At 40.3% G+C, this 26,897-nt stretch overlaps 1 protein-coding gene and 1 pseudogene across 4 annotated transcripts in view; one reads left to right on the top strand and one right to left on the bottom strand.

Annotated features, from left to right (window-relative positions):
* Positions 1-26,897, top strand: part of RERE (arginine-glutamic acid dipeptide repeats) — a 416,446-nt gene that overhangs the window by 293,018 nt on the left and 96,531 nt on the right. For all 4 annotated transcript variants that reach the window (XM_070385173.1, XM_070385171.1, XM_070385172.1 and 1 more), the window contains 2 exons: positions 2,760-2,884; positions 3,976-4,075. In XM_070385173.1, the coding sequence (XP_070241274.1) occupies positions 2,760-2,884; positions 3,976-4,075 (225 nt within the window). The remainder of the gene's footprint in view (positions 1-2,759; positions 2,885-3,975; positions 4,076-26,897) is intronic.
* LOC102272447 (L-lactate dehydrogenase B chain pseudogene) lies at positions 10,211-10,978 on the bottom strand (annotated as a pseudogene).

The raw sequence follows: 26,897 nt of genomic DNA, 5'->3' as shown, positions 1-26,897 counted from the left end.
TTTTCTTCCAAGGAGCAAGCGTCTTTTTATTTCATGGCTGCAGTCACCATCTGCAGTGATTTTGTAGCCCAAGAAAATAAAGTCTGTCACTGTTTCCATTGATTCTTGGAGAGGAGCAAACTCAAAACGTAGTTAGGTGGATTTATTTGATTTTGCTTTAGAGTTTTTAGGGGATTGTTCTTCTTTAAACTTTGTTTTTGTAATTATGTAAAATACATGGCTCCAAAGTCAAACATGCAGATGAATTATGTTCAGAAAGTTCACCTTCTTTCCCTGTCTCCTCTTTCCCTGTTCCTTCCCTCTCTGATAGATAATCATTAGTGTTTAAAGGTTTTGATTTATCATTCTTATTTGTATCCTGCCCCACCCCCTGCTCTTAGATAAACAGTAGCATAACATAAACACTTCTACCACCTTTCTTTTACCTTCTGGCACTCTATCTTGGCATTCCCTCTGCTGCAGTATGCAAAGCCCCTCCTCCTTTTCTTCTGCCACCTCTTGGGACCCCTTGGCATGGGAGAAACAGCTTATTCTTCCAGCCCCCATCATCTGGAGTTTGTGCTGTTTCTAGTCATTTCTGTTCTAAGTAATGCTGTGATGAACAGGTTATGCATGGAGATTTTTATTTTGCCCAGTTGTCTTTGAGATATTATATTATCCCCAGAAGGGGGAATGACTGGCTTAGAGGGCACATGTAATTCTAAGACTATTACAGCGTTCCCCTGCATAGAGATTGGACCATTTTGTGTTCGTGCTGACAACTTAATGTGAGTGCCAACACGCAGCCTCGTGTCTCATCACACTTTGGCACTGTGTCAGTCTGATAGGTCAGCAATGGTATCTCAGTGTCATTAATTTGCATTTCTCTTGTCAGCACAGTTGGCCATCTTTCCTATGATTCAGAGCCACCTGCATGTATGTTCTTTTCTCTAAGCAAATTATATTTCTAGTCCCTTTTTCTCTAGGAGGGGTTGGTTCTTCTCCACAGCAATAGTATTTTTTTAAATCAATTTAACAAACAACTATTTGAGAGTTACTGCTGCAACTGCTGTACGTGGTGCTAGGGAAACAGCTTGGTACAAAATGTCTGAGACCTTTTGATACGAGTTGCTGTTGTGCTTTAATTTTAAGGAGAACTCACTGTGGCTCCCATTCTGTACTGAATTAAGGAAGCAAACCATTTTGAGGGGGTGCAGTCAGCACCTGATACACAGTGAGAGGCTTGGGAGGTAGACTGTGAAGCAGAGTGTGTAGACAGTAGCCTGCCAGCTGCATGGTTGACTCATGTTGAGTTTTGCCACACAATTGTTTTTAAAACTTGAATAACAAACATTTAAAGCCGTGAACTTTCACATTAAATTCAAGATTTCTGGACTTTGGGGAAACCTGGAGTATGTATGAGCACTGGTTCCCGCTCCTGCATGGCATTGTTCTCCAAACGGGACTCTCTCCATCTCATCCCGATCCCTTCACATCTAACACCTGCATGCTCAGAGTGGGAGCTGTTGTCATGGATGGATTTGAGTACTTGGAATGCAGCAAGTCTGAACTGGGATGTCGCATTCTGTTTACTGTGGACAGCAGAACATTTAAAGTGAAACATGAGGCCCTCATTTTATTTTTGTTGGCTGTACACTCTGCCTGCTTCAGTCGTTTACAGTTTTTGCCTGTTTCTGTGGACACTGGAGCTTTTAAACTGCAGCTCTTAATTTAAAATATTAAATTAATGTGACCATGTTCTTGATTTAAGAAAATAATAAGAATGTGTGTGTTTTGCAGATGGGTGACTTTTCATAGGCCTCTGAGCAGTCATGAGGCCTGTTTATACTTGCTCGGTTCCAGTAGTGGAGGGTGAGACAACGCTGGAGATACTGGGTTGGCCAAAATCTTTGTTTCAGTTTTTCCATAGCAGTATGCCAAACACTCGAACAAACTTTTTGGCCAACCCAATATTTGCCTTTCTAATAGAACTGACTTGGAATCTTGGTTGTTGAGCACTGTTTTTCAAATCTTCCAAAAATTTTTTTAAATTGAGGTGTCCTTTATGTATAGTGACCTGTTTGTATCGTAGGTATACTCTTCAGTCCTCTGTGACAGTTCATTTCAAGGCACAGAACATGGGTCATCTCAGAAGCTCCTGCCTACCCCTCGTCCAGCAGCCCTCTCTTCCTGGAACCACTGCTCATTCAATTTCTGTCACCATCATTTAGTGCTCCTGATTTTATTGTTGTTACCTTTATGGATTTTTTGTATTAATATGTCTACTGATACGTGACTCATTGATCTTGACTCCTAAAAGTAGCATTGGTTTGCAGAGTAGTTCACTCATTGTTTTAGTATACATCCTTAGGTGAGACATATATATATATATATATATAGGTAAACATGTTTTATTGGATGTGTGTAGTTCTCCCTTCTTTATCAAGGAGCTCTTATTCCCAAAACATTTTTTGTTTTGATACTTCTTTATTCACATGTGCCCACTTCTTTTTCACTCTGTGGACCATGCTGGCACCACTTTACGTTGACACTGTTAGCAGTTCCTTAAGTAGAGATCAAGTCCATTATGAAATCTCCTGCGGTAAAACGATCCCAGAGTGTGCGATGGGCCAGCTTCAGTGACTCATGAGTTTTCAGTTATTTCAGTACTGCCGAAAGAAAGAGGCTCAATTAGCTACTGTGTCTGTCCCCAAGGCCTGCCTGCACAGGCAGCTCTTTGAACATGCCTTGATTGTGACTTCTTCATCCCTGTCTTACAGGCCAAACTGCCCGACTTGCAACCATTCCCTTCTCCCGATGGAGACACTGTGACCCAGCATGAGGAACTGGTCTGGATGCCTGGCGTTAATGACTGTGACCTCCTCATGTACTTGCGGGCAGCAAGGTAATAGGAGTCCACACCCTCCTGCTTTCTGAATCGATGAGTGATCAGTAAACTTTCCCCTTTCCCCTGAAGTTGTGTTTATATATTGGGTATTCTCTGGCTTTACGTTTTGTTATGCTCTCTGTAACTAGAGCCCTGCTCCTTCTTACTGGAGAAACACAACTTTTGATGGTGAGGTCACTTTTTTCCTCCTTGGTGTTTGCCCCAACTCAGATTTTAGAACTTTTCAGGAAGAAAACATCGTACGTCACACATTCTAGTATCAGCGCTTCTTAATACAGTTGAGTAATTGGCTCATCCAGCGCATCTTAAAATCCCATTCCGTATTTCTTTGCTCCATGGCTGTTCATTGGTATCTGACCTAAACTTTACATTTTGAGGGCTTACCTATATGAATATATGAATATAGGCTAACCTGAAAATGCCTAAATTACAAAATGAGAAGTTCACGTCTGTCCCAGACATGTCACAGTGCAGGCAGGGCCTTCCTTTGTCTGCAGGGGTTTCTGGGACTCACTCACTGCAGTATCAACAACAGGCAACAGAAATGTTGAAGCAAGGTGGTGATGGAATTGTAACTCTGGCTGCTGTGTGGTCAGCAGTGTAACTTGGAGGCTACAGCAGAGATGGGGTCTTCAGGGCAGGGGTGACTACTAAGAGTTTTTTTCACCTCTTCCATGTTTGCTTAGAGATGGTTAATGTACAGCATGAGGCAGATTAAGTAAAATTTCAAAGGATTCAGTTTTACATATTTTCTGGAGACTGACCTTTCAAAAGTTTATAATCCAGCTGACCATTCTGGCAGATGGTTTTAGATTATTCATGCCCTCAAAACTAAAGTCTAAGTACTGATAAGCATGGGAAGAGAAACAAATGGAATAGAATGAAAATAACATTTCTTTTTCTTGGTGAGTAAGGAGTCAACTGCAGAGAAACTTAAAAAAATTTTTTTAAGATGAGAGCAGAAACAGGGCTGAGAACTCTGTCTTAATTGTGCATATAGTGGTGATATTTGGTCTGGGCTGGAGCTGCACTCTGAGAACCAAGGGCTGAAATGTCTGCCCTGCTGTGTTCTCTTCCCGTCTCCGCAGGAGCATGGCGGCCTTCGCTGGGATGTGTGACGGAGGCTCCACGGAAGATGGCTGTGTGGCGGCCTCGCGGGATGACACCACCCTCAACGCACTAAATACGGTGAGACCTTTGAAGTTCTCTAGGTGGGAAGCAAATTCTTCTTTCTCCTGTGCCAGCCATAGGAAGTCTGTGATGATGGCCCATGAAGGGGTCTGAAGTCTCAGAAGGCAGTGCTGTGGGGTACTGCTGGGCTTGAAAGATGGGAGTCGTGGTCCCAGTGGTGGGCTCCCTGACCTTGCCAGTGATATGGCACCTCCAGGTTCACCTTGTGACCTGCATCTGTGCTCCAGTACTGTGGTGAGCCTCTGCCAAGAGCCGGTGATGGTGGTCAGAGTTCACTGAGCTCTCACAAGCCCAGTAGTAGGCACAGTGATCTTACTGAATCCTCACAGCGCCCCTCTTAGGGAGGCTCTGTTATTACCACTGTGTGGACACAGGCAAGTAAGTTGAGAGCAGTGGAGTCACAATCCATGGTCATACACTTAAGATGTAAATCCAGAGGCCCTGCTTTCCAAGCCTTAATATATTCTTTGAACAAATTTGGTTTCTATATATTTGGCTTTGGAACAATGTAAATATTTCAGATGTTTATAAAAAAAGTTAAATTAAAAATAATAGTAATCATTTAAAAAAACTAAAGTAAAATGTAAGCCACGAGCATAACGGTACTGAGTTGGTTGCATCACATATCCTGTGTGAGCAGTCATCTGCTTTAATCCTATGACTCCACAGCAGCTTGGAATAACCCAGCTTGAGCCGCCTCTAGCAGTAGGATTCCTGAAACCAGTTTACTTCTTTGGACACTCCTTTTTGACCTCAAAGTATATCCTATGCAGCTGTACAGGAAAATGAGTGTGTCATATAGTTCCTTGAAACAGTTTTTCTCCTGTGTGTTCATTAATGTGGAATGATCAGATCTGAAGTAATAATGAATTTTTATGGATTTCTGATCTGTTCACGAAGAGTCTGCATGGTTCTATATACTTACGTAGGATACTGAACATGAGGTTGAGCAGCTCTTGGTCGTGATTGAGTGTCATTTAAGCACCCTTTTTGTTTGTCTTTTTCTTGAGAGGTTACTGTAATTGGAAGGGACTTCTTTCAGTCATCTGTTCCAGTCTCTAAATAGATTAGAATCCGAAGCACAGGGAGACCAGGTGACTTGTATGATTGTTGTCAACAATCCAAAAAGTTGGCAACAGACCCCAATTTAGGGATCTTTCTGCTGTACAGCTTGTTGCTGGGGAAACGTGTAGATATCTGAATGACATAGCTGGTTGTTATTCCTGGTCTAGTTGTGTTTCTTGAGTGTTACATAACATTATAATAGTCTCTTATATGTTGGAGGTTGAATCACCTTGCTGGGCATATGCCATGTTCTAAATAAGTGAATGATTTCATATTCCCATTTACTTTCTCACCTGTTTGCTACTTAGAACTTTTGTGGTTATAAGGAATCCTTATTCTGAACATACAGTGATAGAGCCAGAGGGGCCTTTGAGATTGTTTTACAGATGAGAAACTGAGACTCAGAGATGATGACAACATCATCAGTGGCTATAACAGATGTAGCTGTGAATGTCTGTGAATTCAAAATACCCTAAAAAATGTGTGTATATTCAAAGTCACTCTTTGAAATGAGCTGGTTTTCTGTTGGGTTTTGGTATAAAAGCTTTATGCTGATCAGTTGAATTTTGAGTAACAAAAATGTTGCCGTATTTAATTAAATGTCTGTTTTTGACACTTCCTGAATTATCTGATTTATTCTCTGTCTTATTCCAACCCATCTAAAGATCCTGTGGAACATACTTTTGTGCAGAAATAATTTGAGCTATTTTTGCCTGTGGTCCTTTGTAGCAAGTTCCTTCTGAAATTTTCTTAAGCATTGCCAGAGGGTTTTGGTTTATGGTTTTTGTTTCTGTGAAGCTACCTTCTCATCATTTGAAATTCTTCCTGCCTAGGCGAGCCCAGGGTGGCTCAGGTGTCAGATTATGCAATACAAGTGCATTTAGCCATCAAAAGACTGAGTTGTGTGCTCATTTTATGATGAATGGAAACATTTAGTGGCTGTTTTAATTTTTATACTTTTGTGCTACTGGTTCATGGAGCGTTTTAGTTGCAGGCACTTTCTTTAATGAGAAGTGAAGTGACTGGAAAAATCTTGAGAGAAGTTAATGTTTATTTCACATTCCTTGGAATAAGAGGGTTTTGAGTTATGTTAAGTAATAAATTAAAAAGATTAATTCATTGTCATGTGAGAAGTATTTATTATTTCTTAGAGTATAGCATAGAGTCAAAACAATGTAAAGCTTTTATCAACTTAGAATAAACCTGTGTCTATTTCCTGTTTCCCAGGACAGTGTAGAAATTTAAAGTATATGGAATCTGCAGTGCGGCTACATCATAGTATGTTTAGTAGCCCAATAGAACTGTTTGAATTTCAGTTCAGTTCAGTCGCTCAGTCGTGTCCAACTCTTTGCAACCCCATGGACTGCAGCACTCCAGGCCTCCCCTGTCCATCACCAATTCCCTAAATAAATAGTTTAATAATAGTTTAAAACTGCAGTCACTAATAGAACATTTTTGAACTGTTTGTTCTTTATTATAATTATGAGTGTGCATGCTGAGTCATGTCTGACTCTTCGTGACCCTGTGGACTGTAGCCCACCAGGCTCCTCTATCCCTAGGGTTTTCCAGGCAAGAATACTGGAGTGGGTTACCATTTCCTTCTCCATATTACCATTATATGGACCTATTTTTAAATATAAGCTCCTCTGCATTACTTGACTTTTTTCTTCATTATTCCCAAATGAGAGTTTTAGTGTATATTAAAAAAAATTTATTGGAGTATAATTTTTGTATAATAAACTGCTCTCATTTAAAGTATACAATTTGATGAGTTTTTTTTTAAATGTGTATACAAATGAAGCTACTACAGTGTTCAAGGTAGAAATCATTTCTAGCATCTCCAAAACTAGCCTTAGATAAGCACTGATACATTTTTCTCATTATAGATCAGTTGCATTTTCTAGAATGTTGCATGAATTAGAATAATATTGTATGTAACACTTGGGGTTTGGACTCTTTCAGCACAGTAATTTTATAGTAGATGTATGTTGCATGCCTTTTTTATTGCTGAGTAGTATTCCAATCTGTGGATCTCCGTAGTATTTTATCCTTTCCCCTGGTGATGGATATTTGTTTTTTTTCCAAGCTTTTGGCCATCAGGAATTATTACACAAGTCTTTTTTTTAGGACATGTATTTTCATTTCTCTTGAGTAAATACCTGGCAGTGCTGGTAGCTTTTTAGGAAAGTTATCAAGCAGGTTTCCACGGTGGCTGTGCCATTTTACATTCCCGTTAGTAGTGTGTTAGGATTTCAGTTCTTCAGCATGCTCCACAAGACTTGATGTCTTCAGTCTTCTGAGTTTTAGCCATTCTAATGGATATGTAATGATATGTCATTGAGGTTTTTAATTTAAATTTCCTGACAGTAGGTAATGTTGAGCATCTTTATATGTGTTCAAGCCCATTTGTATAGCTTTTTGGGAGGATATCTCTTGCCCAATTTAAAAAATTGTATTATTTGGCCTTTAGTACAATTTAGTTGTAAGAATTATTTTCATATTGAAGATAAAAATGCTTTGATACATGTATTGTAAATATTTCCTCCCGTGGTATGACTATCAAAAAGTATGTAATTTTGCTAAAATCTGGTGCATCATTTTTTTTTTAATGAAAATTTCTTTGATCATCTCGTGATTACAAGGTTTGTTTCTATGCTTTCTTTTGAAGTTTTAGTTCTTAGATTCATTTCAAAGTAATTTTACATGTGATACGAGGTAGAGGTGAAAATTCTTTCTTTTCCACACCAAGGCCAGTTGTACAGCCAGGTTTTTTGGAAATAGTCTTTGGTCATTTAATTGCCTTCATGCTTTTATTGAACAACCACTCTTTGTATGTGTTTGATTTTTTAAGATCCTATTCTGTTTCACTGATGTGACATCTCTCTTTTTTCTAGTACTTCACTATTTTTAATGCTATAGTTTTATAAGAACCCAGGGGATATATCTTCCTATTTTCTACTTGATTTCAAGATTACTTTGGCTGTTTTAGGTAATTTACGTTTTCATGTAAGTTTTAGAATCAGCTTGCTAGCTTCTGTTTTAAAAAAAGGCTTTGATGTTATTTTGATTGAGATTGCATTGGATGTATGAATCAATTTAGGAAGAATTGATACCTTAACAATTTGAATCTTCCAATCCATGAACTTGATAATAGTATCTCTCCATTTGGGGGGAAAAAAAGTGTTCTTTAATTTCTTTGAGATATTGTAGTTTTCATTGTGCAAGTTTTACACTTATTTTGTAAAATTTATCCCTTAAGTAGTTATTGTTTGAAGATTCTATTGTTAATAAAATTGTATTTTTTAATTTCATTCTCTAAATGTTCATTGATAGGATAGAAATACAGTCAGTTTTTATGTGATGACCTTGTATTATACAAAGAATGCAAGGTTAGCACTAGTAGCTTTCTGGTAGTTCCTTAGGATGTTCCATGTGCACAATGTCATGTCATCTGCAACAAAGACAGCATTACCTCTTTCTGATTTATGTGTTTTATTTCTTTTTTTGTGCTTTATTACACTTGCTTGAATCTCCAATACAGTACTGGATAGAAATGATGAGAATAGACATATTTGCTTTCTTTCTCATCTTAAAGAAAAAACACTCAGTTGTTCACTGTTATGTGCAGTGTAGGATTTTTTTTGTTATTTAAACAAGCTGAGAATGTCCCCTTTTGTATCTAAGTTTGTTAAGGTTTTTACCATGAATGAACATTGAATTTTGTCAGATGCTATTTTTTTCTTGTGTATCTGTTGAGATGATCATAGGTTGTTATACTTTTTTTGTTAGTTTGGTAAATTACATTAATTAATTTCAGACTTTAAACCGACTATGTTCCTAGATTAAATCCTGCTTGGGTATTATGTACTATTGGATTCAATTTACTGTTAAAAACTGTCGCCTTTGTGTTCATGACGGACAGTGAGCTGTAGTCATCTTCCTTTGTAATACCTTTGTCTGGTTTTAATATCAGAGTAATACTGATTTAAAAAATTAGTTGGGAAATAGTTCCTCCTCCTCTTTTCCTTTCTCTTAAATAATTTATAAAGGATTGATCTTTATTGTTAAATGTTTGATAGAATTGACAGTGTAGCCATTTGGGACTACATTTTTTTTAATGAAAAGTTAAAAAGTGTTACTGAAACCAGGTTCATACAGTAAGTCTCCTGCATAGGAACCTTCAAGTAGCAAACTTTCAAAGATGCAAGCATGTGTTTGCATGTCCAGTTGTGTAAGTTAGTTTGGTGTCTGGTGTACATTGTCATGTACAGTCACTCCGCAAGTGACTGTGCTTTTGTTTACTGTGCAGTACCGTATAGGGCACAGCAGTATGGTATCTTTATTTCAAGCCCAGGGTGTCCGGAATCAAGTGTAAAAGCAATGATATAGAGCTGATTGTGTTTGTTGGGTCCTTAGCGCCAAAGAATTGATGCTTTTGAACTGTGGTGTTGGAGAAGACTCTTGAGAGTCCCTTGGACTGCAAGGAGATCCAACCAGTCCATCCTAAAGGAGATCAGTCCTGGGTGTTCATTGGAAGGACTGATGCTGAAGCTGAAACTCCAATACTTTGGCGACCTCATGTGAAGAGTTGACTCATTGGAAAAGACTCTGATGCTGGGAGGGATTGAAGGCAGGAGGAAAAGGGGACGACAGAGGATGAGATGGTTGGATGACATCACCAACTTGATGGACATGAGTTTGAGTAAGCTCTAGGAGTTGGTGATGGACAGGGAAGTCTGGCATGCTCCAGTCCATGGGGTTGCCAAGAGTTGGACACAACTGAGTGACTGAACCGAACTGATGGCTGAAAAACTTGGCATTCATCTCAGCAGCTGCCACAGATGGATTCTGGGAGAACATGGTGACTCAAGCGTGGCTGTGTGGAGTGGAGTGAATGTGGCAGGTGTTTCTCTCCAGGAAGTGAATCCAGAAATGGGAATAGACAATGATAGTGAAAACTGGAAGGAAGTGCATAAGATGGTAGTTGAGAGTGCCTATGAATTCATCAAGCTATTCTTTGGCACTCAGCTTCCTTTATAGCCCAACTCTCACATCCATACACGACTACTGGAAAAACCACAGCTTTGACTAGACAGACCTTTGTTGGCAAACTAATATCTCTGCTTTTTAGTATGCTGTCTAGGTTGGCAATCCACTCCAGTACTATTGCCTGGAAAATCCCATGGACAGAGGAGCCTGGTAGGCTACAGTCCATGGGGTCGCAAAGAGTCAGACATAACTGAGTGACTTCACTTCACTAGGTTGGTAATAGCTTTTCTTCCAAGGAGGAAGCATCTTTTAATTTTCAGCCGTAAGACAGCGAAATATAGCAGAATCCAGATTACATCCACTTGCGATCACACAGTGCTTGGGTAATCCACTTGGTTTCCAGGTAATATATGTGAGAATGTCTGCTGGGTTGGAAACCACAATGATGATGTAGTTGGGATTGTACTTCACAATCTGAGCAGTGATGAGCTTGAAGACATTAATGTTCTTTTGCACCAGATTCAGGTGCCTCTCCCCCTCTTACTAGTGAACTCTTGCACTTACCACCACGATCTTGGAATTGGCAGTGACAGAGTAATCTTTGTCTGCCACGATTTTTGGTGTCTGAAGGAATAAGCTCTTGTGCTGCAGGTCCATCATTTCTCCTTTGAGTTTATCTTCCAAAACATCCACAAGAGCAAACTCATCAGTCAGAGACTTGCCCAGAATGCTGATGGTTAATACCATACTGACTTGTCCAGTACCCTCTACAGTGATCTTATTGTTTGGAACCGTTCCCTCTTCTTCTGCAACTGGTGCAATCAGTTTTTCCGTAAGAGTTGCCATTGTGCCCAGGGGACAGAAAGTTCTCCAGACAGTGGTAAGGGCAGCACAAAGAAGGCAAAGCAGAGTGCGTCTCCTCTCTTCTTAGTAATTCTTAATAGAGGTTTATCAATATTATTGATCTTTTTGGATAAGTAGTGTTTGGTTTCATTGATTTTTCCCCCCCCTCTGTTGTTTTCTATTTCACTGATCTCTCGATCTTCTGTTATTTCTTTTCCACTTATTTTGGGTTAATTTGAATATTTTTTCCCCTAGCTTCCTAAGTTGGGGTCTTAAATAACTGACACAAATTCAATTTGTTGTTCTTCTATTGCCTTTTAGTTAAAATAAAAAAAATTTTTTTATGTGTGATTTCTTCTTTTACCTGTGGATTATGTAGAATTAAATTGTATAATTAGCATGGACTTAGGATTCTTTTTCCCTCTCTCCTTCTCTCCTTTTGGAATGTTATTGATTTCTAATTTAGTTCTGTTGTGATCAAAGAGTACCCAGTGAGATTTCAATCTGTTGAGATCTGAGACTTGGTTCTTGTCTCAGCATGTGATTTATCTTGTGAATGTTCCATGTAATGAACTTTTATTTTGCAGTTATTAGTTGTACTGTTTTATAGTTGTCAGTTTCTTTGGGGCCGTTGATATTATCACTCAGATCTTCTCTGCCTCATTTATTTGTTTTAGCTTTGACTGTGCTGGTCTTTTCTGCTGTGTGCCGACTTTCCTCTAGTTGCACAGAGTGGGTGCTGCTTTCTCGTTGTGGTATGTGGGCTTCTCGTTGCGGTGACTCTCTTGTTGTGGAGCAAGGCCCTAGAACATGGTGAGCTTGCTTCGCAGCTTGTGGGATCTTCCCGGACCAGGGGTCAAACTCCTGTTGCCTGGTGGATTCTTAACCACCAGGGACATCCATTCTTTTATCTAATTGTGTTGTCAGTTACTGACAGATGTATTAAAGTCTTTCACTGTGATCGTGAATTTGGTTCTTTCTCCTTTGTCTCTGTTAGTTTTGCTTCATGTTTGTGGGAACTGTATCACTAGGTGCATGAACATTTCTAATACTGACCTTGCTCCATGTACTAAGCCTGTTCCCCTTTTGGTACAGTCCTTTTTGTGCCTAGTGATACCCTTTGTCTTAAATTCAGTTTTGTCCGAAATTCATACAGTGCTCTAGCTTTCTTATGCCTCTTGTCTGCATGTGGTGTGTCTTCTTCCAGCTTCTTACTTTGAATCCTTTTGTTTGTTTGTTTAAAGTACCTCTTCTGTGGACTTTAGCTTTCTAGTTGTTTCTTGCTTTTTTATTCCTTCTGGCAAGCTCTACCTTTTGTTTGGAGTGTTTAGTCCATTTTAACAGTGCAGATGATTCTCAGGTGATATGAAACTTGAGCCACTTACTTTTTTAAAGCAGAACTAGTGTCATTGGAGAATCACAGAAGTAGTTAATATATTATTACTTTTATGGCCACACAATGTTACTTTTGATTCAGTGGTGAACTTGCAAAATAGTTAGGTACACGGTTCTTTGTTTGCTCATTACCATTAATATGTATTTCTTATCTTTTTACTTCTTAAAGAAGTTTTGTACTGATATAAAGGAAGAATACGTAATAAACACGTTGGCCTCTCTTACTACAAGAGGGTATTCTTAGTAGCTGTGGGCATACTTCTTAAGGGATGTCAGCAAAAATACGTTTTTGTTGTTGTTCAGTCACTTAGTTGTGTCCTACTCTTTGCGACCCCCATGGGCTGCAATATGCCAGGCTGCCCTGTCCATCACCAACTCCTGAAGTTTACTCTAACTCATGTCCTTTGAGTCTGTGATGCCATCCAACCATCTCATCCTCCGTCACCCTCTTCTCCTCTTGCCTTTAATCTTTCCCAGCATCAGGGTCTTTTCCAGTGAGTCAGCTCTTCACATCAGGTCAGCCAAAGTATTGGAGTTTCAGCTTTAGCATCAGTCCTTCCAATGAGTATTTCAGAGTTGATTTCCTTTAGGATTGACTGATTTGATCTCCTTGCTGTCCAAGGGACTCTCTTAATAGTCTTCTCCAGCACCACAGTTCGAAGGCATCAATTCTTCATTGCTCATAATATGTTTTATTATGTTTTACTATTTTATTTTAAATTGTGAATGCCTAAAAATGCAGAATTGTTTTATTTATAAACTTACATAGCATGTTAAATAATATGTTAAAATATGACAAAGCAATGATGCTCTCTCTGAAAGATGGAGATAGAAATATTTCTATGTGTTTCTCTTTAAGGAGTTTTCTTTTAATTAAAATACTTTTTAATTATTTTTTTATTTTGGCTGTGCGTGTCTTCCTTGCTGCACAGTCTTTTCTCTGGTTGTGGTGAGCAGGGGCTACTCTAGTCGTGGTATATGGCCTTCTCATTGTTGCAGCTTCTCTTTTGCAGAGTATGGGCCCTGCAGCAGGGGCGCAGTAGTTGTGGTGCACAGCCTTAGTTGCTCCACAGCATGTGGGATCTTCCAGGAATAGGGGTCAAACCTGTGTCTGTTACATTGGCAGGTGGATTCTTTACCACTGAGCCACCAGGGAAGCCTTATATGCAGTTTTATTTAGGCTTATCTGTACCCATTTAGCTTATATGTAACTCTTAAACATAATTGCTGTGTAACGTATAAATGGCCCATAGTATTCTAATGAGATTAATTCAGCCATCTTGAAATGCTTACATTTATTTGATCTCTTATTAATACAGAATAGACCTTTATATTTACGCTTGGAAGCTATAGCAGAGCCCCATAGTTTGAGTAAGTTTTCCTGGAAGATACCATTCTGACTTATTTATACTAAATTGATATTGGATTTTATTCTTTGAGCTCAGATATCTTTCCCATTTCCTGATAAAATTCAGATTCTTTGACTTCTCTTTCTCAGAAACTTATTTGCATGCTTATGTTTACTTTCACTAATACTAAACATATATATGTTCACTATAAGTAAAATTTATAATCATGCAGCAAAGATTTCACCTTTGCCTGGACAGTTTTATTCCCTGAAATATGGATGGCTGTTAGACATTTGGATTAAGCTTTTTACATATTCACGAGAGTATGTATGTGTTTGTTTACTTATTTATGCACACCCACATCTCCTTCAACAGAGGATTAAAGGCTTCCAATCGCTTAATAGTTAGTTTTTATCTCTGATCTATAAATACCACTATTTGTTAACCATTGAGTATTAATCATTTTTGTTTTCTGAGCTATATAACCCAATGCCTGGTACATGGTGGAGATAGACACTAAATATTTGTTGAATCATGGAATAAGTAAATCAGGTTCAGGTCCAAGTCACATCACCCAGAGCTTGGTGTTGTAAAGTTGGCACAGCAGAGTAAGCCTACATTCAGAATCATTTTCATGTTCCTCTCTTTCATTTTAAAAGGTTTAAGTCTGTAAAACTTCTCTCAGAGATTTTCTGTTTGTTCTTTATAAATGGACTTCACTGAAGCACTTGGCCCTGAATTAGCTTTGCAGTGCTCCAGACTTAAATGGATGTTGAGTATTACCCAGCTCCCAAATAATGCACTGCCAAAAGGCCCTTTTATTATCATTTGTCTGGAGGCTCAGACAGTCAAGAATCCGCCTGCAGTGCGGGAGACCTGTGTTCTATCCCTGAGTTGGGAAGATCTCCTGGAAAAGAGAATGGCCACCCACTCCAGTATCCTTTCTTGGAGAATTCCCATGGACAGAGGGGCCTGGTAGGCTACAGTCCATGAGGTTGCAGAGAGTCCAAAAGACATGACTGAGTGACTAAGCACACAAATTATATGATCAGGATTCTCCTAAATTGATTCCACATTCACATCCTTTACTTAAATTCTCCTCTTTTTATTATTCTCCATTCGGATTAGTCACCATTACTTGGTTGGAGGGTGGTAGTTTTGTTCTGTCAGGATTTTGGATGAGAAGAGTATTAGTTTATATGCTACATGCTTGCTTTTTATGGAAATCCAATAATTTCATCTGATTATTTCCAATAAGTTTTAAGAACACCTTATGTAAATCAGTTTTGACAAGCACCTTTTCTAGTGTTTTATTTATGTCATAGCAGGATATTGGAATCTTACTCATATTGTTAATGATAGTAGAAATAAAGATGCAGAAAAAGACCATGTAATTGACGTTTTCTCATATAATCAAGACCTTTTCAACTGATTATCAGCATTTGTTGTTCATTCACTATATTGTGTCTGACTCTGTGACCCCATGGACTACAGCATGCCCGGCTTCCCTGTACTCCACTATCTCCTGGAGTTTGCTTGAATTCGTGTTCATTGAGTTGTGATATTAGTTAACCATCTCATCCTCTGTCCATGGTGTAGTTTTATATGCGTGTATGTATATAACCATTTTTGTTCATAACCATTTTATTTCTCCTGTGGTCAGCTCTGTCTGTATGTCTTTTAAAGTGTGGCATGTACACTAAAGCAGTACTTGCCAGATTGGATCAGCATGTGGTGACAAGACGTTCTCCTCAGTTACCCTGAAAGCTTGCCTTGGTGCAGTAAGCTTTTATGAAAGTGTACGCATCATGTGCTTTTTTTTTTCCCTTGTGTTTTGTCTTTGTCTTATTTCATTTTTCTGCGGGCAAATGCCTTTGCTAAGCCATTCTCTCCCCCACTCAGCTTTTTGACTGAATTTTCAACCAGACATCGAACCTTAAGTTTATCACTGTTACTCTCATTTTACTAGGTATCAGCTATTGGTCAGCTGCCTGATGTCATTAATAACAACAATATTAATAAGCTGTAATAAAATTAAAATGTACTTGTTGGTTAAGTGCTTATATGTTAGGTGAAAATTTAAGTGCTTCTTATGAATGATTTCATTTGATCTTTGTAACAATTCTGTGAGAGAAGTTAACACCTGCAGTTTATTAAGCACACTGCCGAATGCACGTTTTAAACTTTATGTGTCGGACTATGAGGATAGTCTGACTCGAGCCCAGCGCCTCGTGGCAGTCGTCTTGAGAATCTGCACTTTGGGAGACTCGCTGTTCAGCCAATTGAAAACCCTTCCTGCTGCCACCTGACTGCATGTATCCCTCTGTCCTCCCAGGGTCTCAGCAAACAAAAGCTTTTACTTTGGTTTGGCCAAAGTTAGAAAGTTCCTTTGCTAATTTAAAAAAATTTCTGTCTCATAAGATTTTTTTTCTGTGCTAAATACTGATAAAATGTTTTGAGGCTTCTGTGGTGGTTTGAAAAATGTCTACTATAACATCAGTCAGTTGGAATTTTAGCACCTGTGAACCTGTATGAAGCATTAATATCAATATGGTAAGTATTTAGCAAGTCAAGATAAAAGCCCTTAGTCCTTTTACATTGAAGAAGAGGCTTTAATGCAATCATTCACTCATTTATTTATTCAGCAATAAATGTGATGGAGTCCTTGCTCTTTGCAAAGCCCTTATGGGAGAGCATTTGATGAGTGTTGAAATCTAAGTAAGCGTTTAATCTTAGAACAAAGTAGGCCCAAGAGTTTTAAAAGGGCTCATATATTAACATAACTTCTGAAATGTAGAATGTTAAGATTTATAGTGTTTGTACTAGTATGTGTGTTTCTTAATACTAGTTTGAAATACATTTCAGAATAACTTTTTTTTTTCCCTCAGCTCTCCTAGATTAATTTTTTTACCCCAAAGTCTGAAGGTCAGTGTAGTTGTTTCTTGTGGCTGCTCTGGCAAATTGAGTACCGTAAACTTTGGAACTTAAAGCAACAGATTTCTCACAGTTCTGGAGCCCAGAAGTTCAAAATCAGGGTATCAGTTAGGCCATGCTTCCCTCCAGCTCCTCAGGGAGAATCATTCTGTGCCTCCTCCAGCACCGAGTGGCTTCGAGCTCTGTGGGGCCGGTGGTCACTCTTTCTCTTGCGTTCACTTTGCCATCTTCTCTGTGTATCTAGGTCTTCTCTGTCCCATGTTTTTCCACGGCCCCTCTTTTTGTAAGGATGCTGGTCATTGAATATTGGGCCCACCTGAATAATCTAGAATTGTCTTCTCATCTTAAAATCCTTAACTTCATCACAGTCTTGTCTGTAAAGACCTTTTTCTCAAATAGCGTTGCAGTTGCATGTTGCCAGGGTTTGATGTGGAGGTCTTCTGGTGGTTGTTTTTCAGCCCCCAACAGCTGGGTTTTACTATTGTATACAGTGTTACTAAAATAAATTGTAGTACTTATTTTTAATTTTCTGTAATAATTTATTTCCTTCCCCTTTCTATCAGTTATAATTTACTTAGATTTAAGTGTGAACGTTATCATCTTGAGAATGTAAAAATATTATAGTAGTGACTGTGATATTTCTGTAAAATCCTAGGATATTTGATTTATAAAATACTGTCATATTTATATTGGCATAACATACCATGTATTTGGCTTTCTTTGTACAAAGAATATATTTATTTAGATGAGAGAATTATCATCTATGGTTATAGATTATCATAGATTATCTATAGAATCTATAGATAACCATAGATTATCATCTGTGGTTAACCATGTTAACTGACTTATTCTGACCTGTCAGGTTGCTGAGTATTTCTTCCTTGGCTCTACCCTAGATGGTCCCAGCCTGCCCCTCAGGGGCTGCTGAGGGCAAGGTCTTGTGCTGCTGGTAGATCTGGTCTCCAGTGGCCTGGGGTCAGCCCTGGCTACCTTTGAAGCTGTTGCTTTCTAAAGTCTCTGCTGTCTCTTCCATTTCCTGTCCTTCAGCTCTGCCCTGGCCAGTTCTCTTCTCTAGGAGACAGACATTTTCCCATAGCCAGTCACTCGCAGAGCTTCTTATATCACTACACCGCCTGCCCACCCTTGCCTGTCTTGCCGCCCTGCCTTTGGTTAGCTTCCTCCTTGACCATAGAATGGATTGGGTGTGTATTCCAGCTTGTGTGTGTGTGTGTGTACACGCACGCGTGCTCAGTCATGTTCGACTTTTTTGGCTCCCTGGATTGTAGCTCTGCCAGGCTCCTCTTTCCATGGGATTTCCCAGGCAAGAATACTGGAATGAATTGCCATTCCTTTCTGCAGGAGATCTTCCTGACCCAGGGATCAAACCTTGGTCTTGGTCTCCTGCACTGTTAGGTGGGTTCTTTACCACTGCGCCGCTTGGGAAGCCAGAAGTGTTCCAGCCTACTCCAGTACTTTGGAATACTGGTTCTTCAAGGATTTGGGGGAAGGATGGCTCTAAATTTTTCTCCCCTTCCTCTTCTTCCCCCAACCATGTCACTAGTGAGATACTCGTTTTCATGTGTTCTCCAGTCTGACTTCACTGATGCCTCTGAGTTACCATGCTGGCGGCCATCACACAGAATTTTTTGGGACTGTTTTCGAGTTTGAGGTCTTTGGTTTGTGTCGTATTTGCCAAGTTTGGTAGTCTTCCACAGTCAGGCTCTCTTCTGCTGCTGCTGTGTTTTGAAATCGTACAGTCTTTTTCCTTTGTTCTTTCAGACCTGTTGTTAGACTGAGAAATCCAGAATAGTGAGGAGGCTAAGCCTCTCAGGCTCAGGGCGAGGCTTCTTGGTTCTGCAGGGCTGTAGCTGGAGGCACTACTGGGGTTGCCCAAAGCCTCGTTGCTTATTTCTTAGTCACTCACTTTGTTCTTGGCTGAGGTTTCTAGATAAAAGAGCAGTCACTCAGAAGCCTTCCCACCTCTGTAGTCTTGCATGCTTTGCTGTGTGCCTCTTTGATTTTCTTTGTTCCATTACTTTATCATTGCAGCCAGAAAGAATAATGCACTATTGTTTACACAGCCTAAAAATTACTCATCAAAAATCATCAAGGTTAAGGTTACTGAGCCCTGAGGAGGGGAAGCAGTCATTTCTGCACTTAAATTCTTCTGAATAGGAATTCAAGCAATTTTTGTAAATGGTTTCTCTTAATACTGATGCCGTTGATCTTGAGGTTGTTTTTGTTTATTTATTTTAAAGAAATTTAATTGTTTGTAGGAATCTGGTTATAATTGACCTGTGGCTAACTTTCATGTGCACTTCCTAGTTCACTTGAGCATTTAGGAATGGGTTCCCTAATGTCTGCATAAGGGAATAGAGCTATGTTTTTCTATCACCCTCTAGGTTAGAGCTTCCCTTGCCATTTTTCTGTTTTCAAGGCTGTGAAGATTCTAGGAGTAAGTGAAAAAATTGCCACTGTGGCCCTGAGCAGTTTCTGCCTACGATATGAGATAGGTCTTTCTAAGCTGACAAATAATGACGATTCCTGACTCTGCCAGGAGTTTTTCTCTCTGTGGCTGGAGTTACACTCCTCATTCTTTATCATTAAGGTGGGTCTTCTCATCAGTGGATTTGTGTGCTGAGTTCTGAGGAGCTGGCCTCCCTTTCCATGCACTGGACTGGTGGCTTTGATCCACCACAGCCCAGCATCCTTTATGTCCTGGGCTGGAACTCACACAGAAAGCAGGAAGAAAGGTTTTGTTTCTGGGAAGTGAGGTTATATACTGTGAGCTCTGTAGATAATTATGCATAACTTCATTTAAAGACCCATGGCGTGAACTAGTCCAGCTTTTGCAGAGACCTGAAAGTTAAGACGTTAACCTTAAATCCCTAAGGTGTAAGTGAAAAATCTGCAATAGCTGGTCAGTGTTTGGCCCAGGCAGTTTGGCGTAGTTCAGTGGCTATGTTGTTTGTTCACTTTTTCTAAATGAGTGTATTAATATTTCCATTTATTCATTTTTCAATAGAATATCCTTTAGAATTTTACCTTTCAGAAACATCTGTGGGACTTCCCTGATGGTCCAGTGGTAAAGAATTCGCCTGCCGGTGCAGGGGACACAAGTTCGATCTCTGGTTGGGGAAGATCCCACATGCCGCAGGGCAGCTAAGCCTGTGTGCCACAATTACGGAAGCCCACACGCTAAGAGCCCATGCTCCACAAGAGAAACCACTGCAATAAGAAACCTGAGTGCTGCAACTAGAGAAAGTCTGCATGCAGCAACAAAGACCCAGCCTAGCCAAAAACAAATGAAAATTAAAAACAAAATCTATAAAGAGAAAGAAGATTAAAAACTGAAGGGTTCCGAAAAATGACCCAGTTCAGCCCCTTTGTTACAGAGGAAGAGTCCAGGGGCCACACTGCTGCTCAGAGCAGGGTCCTCCAGGCCCCTCTGCCCAGGCTGCTACTTCCCCCCAGGACAGCCTGGCACCTCACTCCTGAGAGCCCCCCAGGCCATCAGGTTCTCCGTTGTTTCCCTTTTCATCCCCATCTTCCGTCCTGTCTTCTCTGTACTGTAGGATAAGCTCACCCCTATGGTGCTCTAAGGCATACTCACTCTCCTAGCACCAGGGCAATTTCCCGTGACACTCGTCGTGTCCCATCCCTTCTCAGTCAGCTTTCCTTAATGGAACATTTCCTCCTTCTGGAATCAGGCTCAGTGATGACCACATATCTTATTTCATCCTAAACAGGCATGAATTCTATGTTCTTCCTTTCCATAGAAAGGAAGATTCTATGTTCTTCCTTTCTACAGCTAAGAAAACTGAGGTTTAGAAAAATAATTTGTTTCTTATCACACAGCTAGTGGCAGGACAAGTGTTTGAATCTAAGCCAGAGCTGGGAGCTTTCTCTCATTTAGATCTCACCTCTGCAGAATCCCCAAACCTGCATCTTTGGTGCCAGCGTCTTCTCAGGTTCTCCTGTCCAGGTGTTTATGTTTGTAAAGACAATGTCAGATTAGATGCTAAAAACAGACAAATAGTCAGAAATGGCTAAGACTTGGTTTGTTCTATATTTTAAAAATAGTTTACTGACCTCAGCTGATGTGCCAGCATTTGGTGTTTGCTTTCTAATCACCTTGTGGTTGAGATCCCTGTTCTGTGGGTTTAGAATAGCTTCAAAAGCACTGTAGCCAGGAGATTGTGACCTGTTTTCTAGATACATATGTGAGAGCTGTGAATGAGAAATGATACAGTGTTGTACTAGCCATGGGAAATTGTTATAAGTGAATTATTGCCTAGACATAATAACTGCCTTTTATTACCTCCTCCTAGAATATTGTTTTTAATTTGACTGTTGCTCTTTATTAAGTATAGGCATGCTCAGTCCCTCAGTGGTATCTAACTCTTTGTGACCCCATGGACTGTAGCCTGCCAGGCTCCTCTGTCCATGGGATTTTCCTGGCAAGAATATTGGAGTGGGTTGCCATTTCCTCCTCCAGGGGATCTTCCCAACCCAGGGATTGAACCCATGGCTTCTGCATGGCCGGTGAATTCTTTACTGCTGAGCCACCAGGGAAGCCCTAAGTATAGGCAAGGTTAATCATATTGTGTATACTGTTGATCTTTAAAATCTGCTTTGTGGAATCATCTTGCTCTTTCAACAGAACAAATAGCACCCTAGTCACTGACACTCTTCTGTTTTTATTATACATTTATTTCATTATTTTGTTTATATGTGTGTTTTCTCTACTCTGAGCTACTCCTGACTAGCCACCCCAGTGTAAGAAAAGACCTTGTGCTTGCCCCATCCCTGCAGCTGGAGGAGTCCCTGAGCTCACTGTTCCCAGCAGATCGCCGATCCTGACGTGCTCCAGTAGAGGGGTCGGGGGCAGGGACTGAGTCTTAGGAGTCCCGGACACTGGGCTAATGTGGAATCCTTGCTCTGCTGCTTTGTAGGGAGGTGGCCCCAAGCACGGGGCTGAACCTCTTGGTTTTGTTTCCTCATATGTAGCACTCTTGCCTCAAAAGAGTGGTGTGAAATGATGAAGTTATATACTGAGTAAGTTCTTAGCACCTCTGGAGAAGGGAATGGCAACCCACTCCAGTATTCTTGCCTGGACAGAGGAGCCTGGCAGGCTACAGTCCATGGGGTCTCAAAGAGTTGAGCACAAATGAGCAACTGAACCCACACACAGATGTACAAGTTCTAGCACAGACAACACTCAAGAAATGTTGGTCTCCCCCTCTCTCTTCTCCTTTGTGACCTCAGCCATAATTTCTAGAACATTGTACTTATTCAGAATGTGTTAGAGGGGAAAAGTTATTCCAGCGAATATGTATTTCTTTCTGAAAATTAACTGAATCTTTCCTTCAGCCCTTACTCTCAGCAGTTAAATTCTGTGTCTTTACCTTTATCTCTCAAATGTGTGCCCATAAGAGTATTTAGAGAAATTTATCCTCTCCAGTGCTTAAGTAGCATTATTAGGAGTGATAGTGGCCAAACAAAAATAAGCATTGTGCTTTCAATCTTAACTGTAGTTTTTGAATGTATGTGTGTGTCATGTTTTGAGCTTTGTACTAGGTCACTGGGCTTTATTTTCTTGGTCTCCAAAATCACTGTGGATGATGACTGCAGCCATGAAATTAAAAGATGCTTGCTCCTAGGAAGTAAAATTATGACCAATCTAGACACCATATTAAAAAGCAGAGACATTCTGCGCATCAAAGGAAACTATTAGCAAAGTGAAAAGACAGCCTTCAGAATGGGAGAAAATAATAGCAAATGAAGCAACCGACAAACAACTAATCTCAAAAATATACAAGCAACTCCTTCAACTCAACTCCAGAAAAATAAATGACCCAATCAAAAAATGGGCCAAAGATCTAAATAGACATTTCTCCAAAGAAGACATACAGATGGCTAACAAACACATGAAAAGATGCTCAACATCACTCATTATCAGAGAAATGCAAATCAAAACCATTATGAGATGTCATTTCACACCAGTCAGAATGGCTGCGGACCCAAAAGTCTACAAATAATAAATGCTGGAGAGGGTGTGGAGAAAAAGGGAACCCTCTTACACTGTTGGTGGGAATGCAAACTAGTACAGCCACTATGGAGAACAGTGTGGAGATTCCTTAAAAAACTGGAAATAGAACTGCCTTATGATCCAGCAATCCCACTGCTGGGCATACACACTGAGGAAACCAGAAGGGAAAGAGACACGTGTACCCCAATGTTCATCGCAGCACTGTTTATAATAGCCAGGACATGGAAGCAACCTAGATGTCCATCAGCAGATGAATGGATAAGAAAGCTGTGGTACATATACACAATGGAGTATTACTCAGCCATTAAAAAGAATACATTTGAGTCAGTTCTAATGAGGTGGATGAAACTGGAGCCTATTATACAGAGTGAAGTAAGCCAGAAGGAAAAACACCAATACAGTATACTAACGCATATATATGGAATTTAGAAAGATGGTAACGATAACCCTGTATACGAGACAGCAAAAGAGACACTGATGTATGAACAGGCTTATGGACTCTGTGGGAGAGGGAGAGGGTGGGAAGATTTGGGAGAATGGCATTGAAACATGTGAAATGTCATGTATGAAACGAGATGCCAGTCCAGGTTCAATGCACGATGCTGGATGCTTGGGGCTGGTGTACTGGGACGACCCAGAGGGATGGTATGGGGAGGGAGGAGGGAGGAGGGTTCAGGATGGGGAACACATGTTTTAAAATTATTAAATTTAAGAATAAAAAAAAATAAAAAATAAAAAGCAGAGACATTGTTTTGCCAACAAAGATTTGTCTAGTCAAAGCTATGGTTTTTCCAGTAGTCATGTATGGATGTGAGAGTTGTACCATAAAGAAAGCTGAGCACCAAAGAATTGATGCTTTTGAACTGTGTTGACGGAGAAGACTCTTGAGAGTCCCTTGGACTGCAAGGAGATCAAACCAGTCAATCCTAAAGGAAATCAATCCTGAATGTTCATTGGAAGGATTAATACTGAAGCTCCAATACTTTGGCTACCTGATCCAAAGAACTGACTCATTAGAAAAGACCCTGATGCTGGGAAAGATTGAAGGCGGGAGAAGGGGATGACAGAGTGTGAGATGGTTGGATGTCATCACCAATTCAATGGACATGAGTTTGAGCAAGCTCCAGGAGTTGGTGATGGACAGGGAAGCCTGGAGTGCTGCAGTCCATGGGGTCACAAAGAGTTGGACATGACTGAGTGACTGGACTGAACTGAACTGAACAAGGTCATTGGTGATAGAGGAATGAATGAAAATATATAGGCATTTGTGAATTATATATTATGAGAGGACGTTTTCACTTGTCAGATTTCAGACAGCTTTCTCATGTCAGTGAGGAATAATTCAAATGATTAAAACTACATGAGTAATTTTAAGATCGTTTCCAAATTCCACTTTTTTTCCCCTTTCTAAGTTATTTTGGCAATTTCTTATAAATAAACAGTGTATTTTGCAGAGCAAAAGACTTTGAAATCTAATATTATCCCTAATGGGCTGCAATTATTTAATATTTAGCATGAATGCAATCTAACCTCAGATAGGCTTTTTCTGCAGTTATTATAATGGCTGTAATTGCAGAAGAATACTTTGGCATAGCAGTAGCTGCCAGCTGCAATGCCATTTGATCTAAAAAGGTCACAGTAAAAGGGACATTTAAATTAAGTTATAAATTACAATTGAAGAACAATATTTTGATGTGTGAGACCAGAGATGACAGAGCAGGAGATGTAATTCATGGGTTCATTATAGAACAGAGGTGCCTGACAGCTGAGCCGTGCCAAGGGGAGAATTTATTTGCAGCATCACGCAGACAGAAAATGGCAGCTCAGATGAGAAGCTGTAGTAGAAACTCGAAACCTTGTGGTAATACGCAGAGTTTATGCTAATCAGATTGCCCCAGATCCAGCGATGTTTAATGATTGCTGTAATATAAATGAGATGTTCGGACATGTGCACATTTTCAGTCTTATTTAAATTAAGACCTCATCCTTGCTCTATAAAATAACAGTTTATAACCAGGCATTAAGGTTGATTCTCTCACCTCCCTGTCCAATGTACAGATTTGCTGAAATTTCGGAATTGTTTAGGCAGGAGAGTTAAAGCTTGAAACAAGAATTCTGTCCATGGCAGCTTTGAGGAAGGATATAATTTAGTGTTTATAGCGATCCATGAGAAGTTCAATCATGAGTTAATTAAACAGTAGGCAGTCATTAAGTATTATTTATTCTTTCGAGAAGCTTGCCAGTAAAGCACTTATATATATTAAATTATAGAAAGTAATAAGCAGGGAATGATTTGTCAGGCTGAGTGAGAGGAGCAGGTTTAACTTGGGCAATTACGCAGAAATGTGTTTTTCTTCTTGTGGCCTGACCCTTCCTTCCTACTAATCACAGAGAGGTCAGGGGCTGTCACAGGACACTCGAGGCTGGGTAGTCCCCAGCACCGTGTGCACCTTGAACCTGCAAGTGTTTAAGAAGCTTGCATAATAGCCATGCCCCTGAACTATTACTCCCCATGATGGTACCGCTGGACAGTTTGTAGCCATTTGGCCTTTTGGGGTGCCTTGTCACATGGTGTCTCATTTATTGCTTTTCACGGTCCTTTGACACAGCGAGGGGCTGATGTTGTTAGTCCCACTTGACACAGATGAGAACCTCAACTCAGCCGGTTTGTGATGAAGCTTTAAGGCATCTGTCTCCCTGCTCAGACTTGATGCCGTGCTCACACTCATGAGGCTGCAGAGGCCTTGACTGTGGGAGCGGTTGTGCAGGCGGGCTGCTGAGCACCTGGAATCTTTTGAGTTGTTCAGAGCATTTCATGCATCAGCCAGCTGTGTCCAATTACAGAGGGCACCGTGTCCCTGGTGTTGTGTCATTTGGTGTTGCCATTCAATTTGTTAAGCAGAACCAAACTAGGGGTTTGCTACTGGAAGCTGCTATTGTTTTTAGCGCTGTCACACCCCTGGTCCACTCTGCTACTGTGCTTGGGCCATCTTAGCCATCTTTGGTGGCACTTTATGTGACATTTAGAGTTGCTCAGGAGCTCTTGTTGAATGAATGGAAGGACAACAGAGAATGTGATGACAGCAGCCTCCCTGTGGGGCTGGGGTGTCCCTTGGGTCTCAGGGCAGCAGAAGGCATGGCCAAGGAGAGTGGACAGCTGGTCGGGGAAGAGCCACCTGGACTCTGACAGTGAACAAACCAGAATTGAAGGGAAGAGCTCAAGCTGAGCAATCTGTGGAGCAAATTCTGGGAACCAGCTGACAGACTGCTGGGAAACAGCAAAGCAAAGAGAATTCCACGATGGGGTGACTTAGAGGCTAGTGCATTGGTGAAAAATCACCATTTTGTTATCAGATCTCCCAGATACTGACCTGTGGTTTAGGGGAAGATGACTTTTATTGCTACTTGTGCCTAAGTGCAGACCTGCAGTTCAGTGATGTGGAAGCGGCAGATTTACAAGTGCATGCTTCCCTGATCATCGGATTAAAACACACACACATATGCATACAGACGTGTGCACATGCACAGCCTGTGATGATGAATTTGAAAACAGTGGTTTTTGTGGAATGGCTTCCTGCTCTACTGCCTGGCGGGTCAGGGTGACAGCGTCAAATCTAGGTTCTTCTCTCTATGGAAGCTTGTGAAGATTAGAAGCTGACTGGATAAGAATGCTCTGTCTTGGTGCCTACTTTTTGCACTGATGTTGACCCAGTAGCTCCAAGATGGTACATTTCTCTGTACATTAAAATTGCTTTAATCCCAGATTTTCCCAGTATGTCTTGGCTGCAAATGGACAGAAAGGTCTCCTTACCTTGCTTTCATTGCTCTTCTGAGACTACAGAGTGAAGCTGTTTGAGTGTCTTCACTGTGGTTTCTTTGAGCAGTCTTCTCTAGGGTAATGTGAGAAAATCTTATTCACAGTGAAGAACCTTTTACCTTAGCTATAATTGGGCACTGAATTTCCCATACTGATGTACCTGTGTGGTCATGATCAGGTTTTTCAAATTTGGAACCCATTTTTCACAGGTTGAGATTGTTCCAGTTCTTCAGAGCTTGACACAGTATTGGGAATATTTTCAAAGACAATCTTTAAAGATTTGAGATAGCCAGTATTTTGGTAAACTTACAAACTCTTAATTTACATGAGGAATACAGTTGAAACAACTAGTTAAGCTCTAGCTCAAACATTATT

Source organism: Bos mutus, chromosome 16 (genome assembly GCF_027580195.1).
Source record: "Bos mutus isolate GX-2022 chromosome 16, NWIPB_WYAK_1.1, whole genome shotgun sequence".
In the NCBI taxonomy this organism is placed as follows: Eukaryota; Metazoa; Chordata; class Mammalia; order Artiodactyla; family Bovidae; genus Bos; species Bos mutus.
The sequence above is the reverse complement of the archived record's forward strand: the minus strand, read 5'-3'. Positions and strand labels throughout refer to the sequence as shown.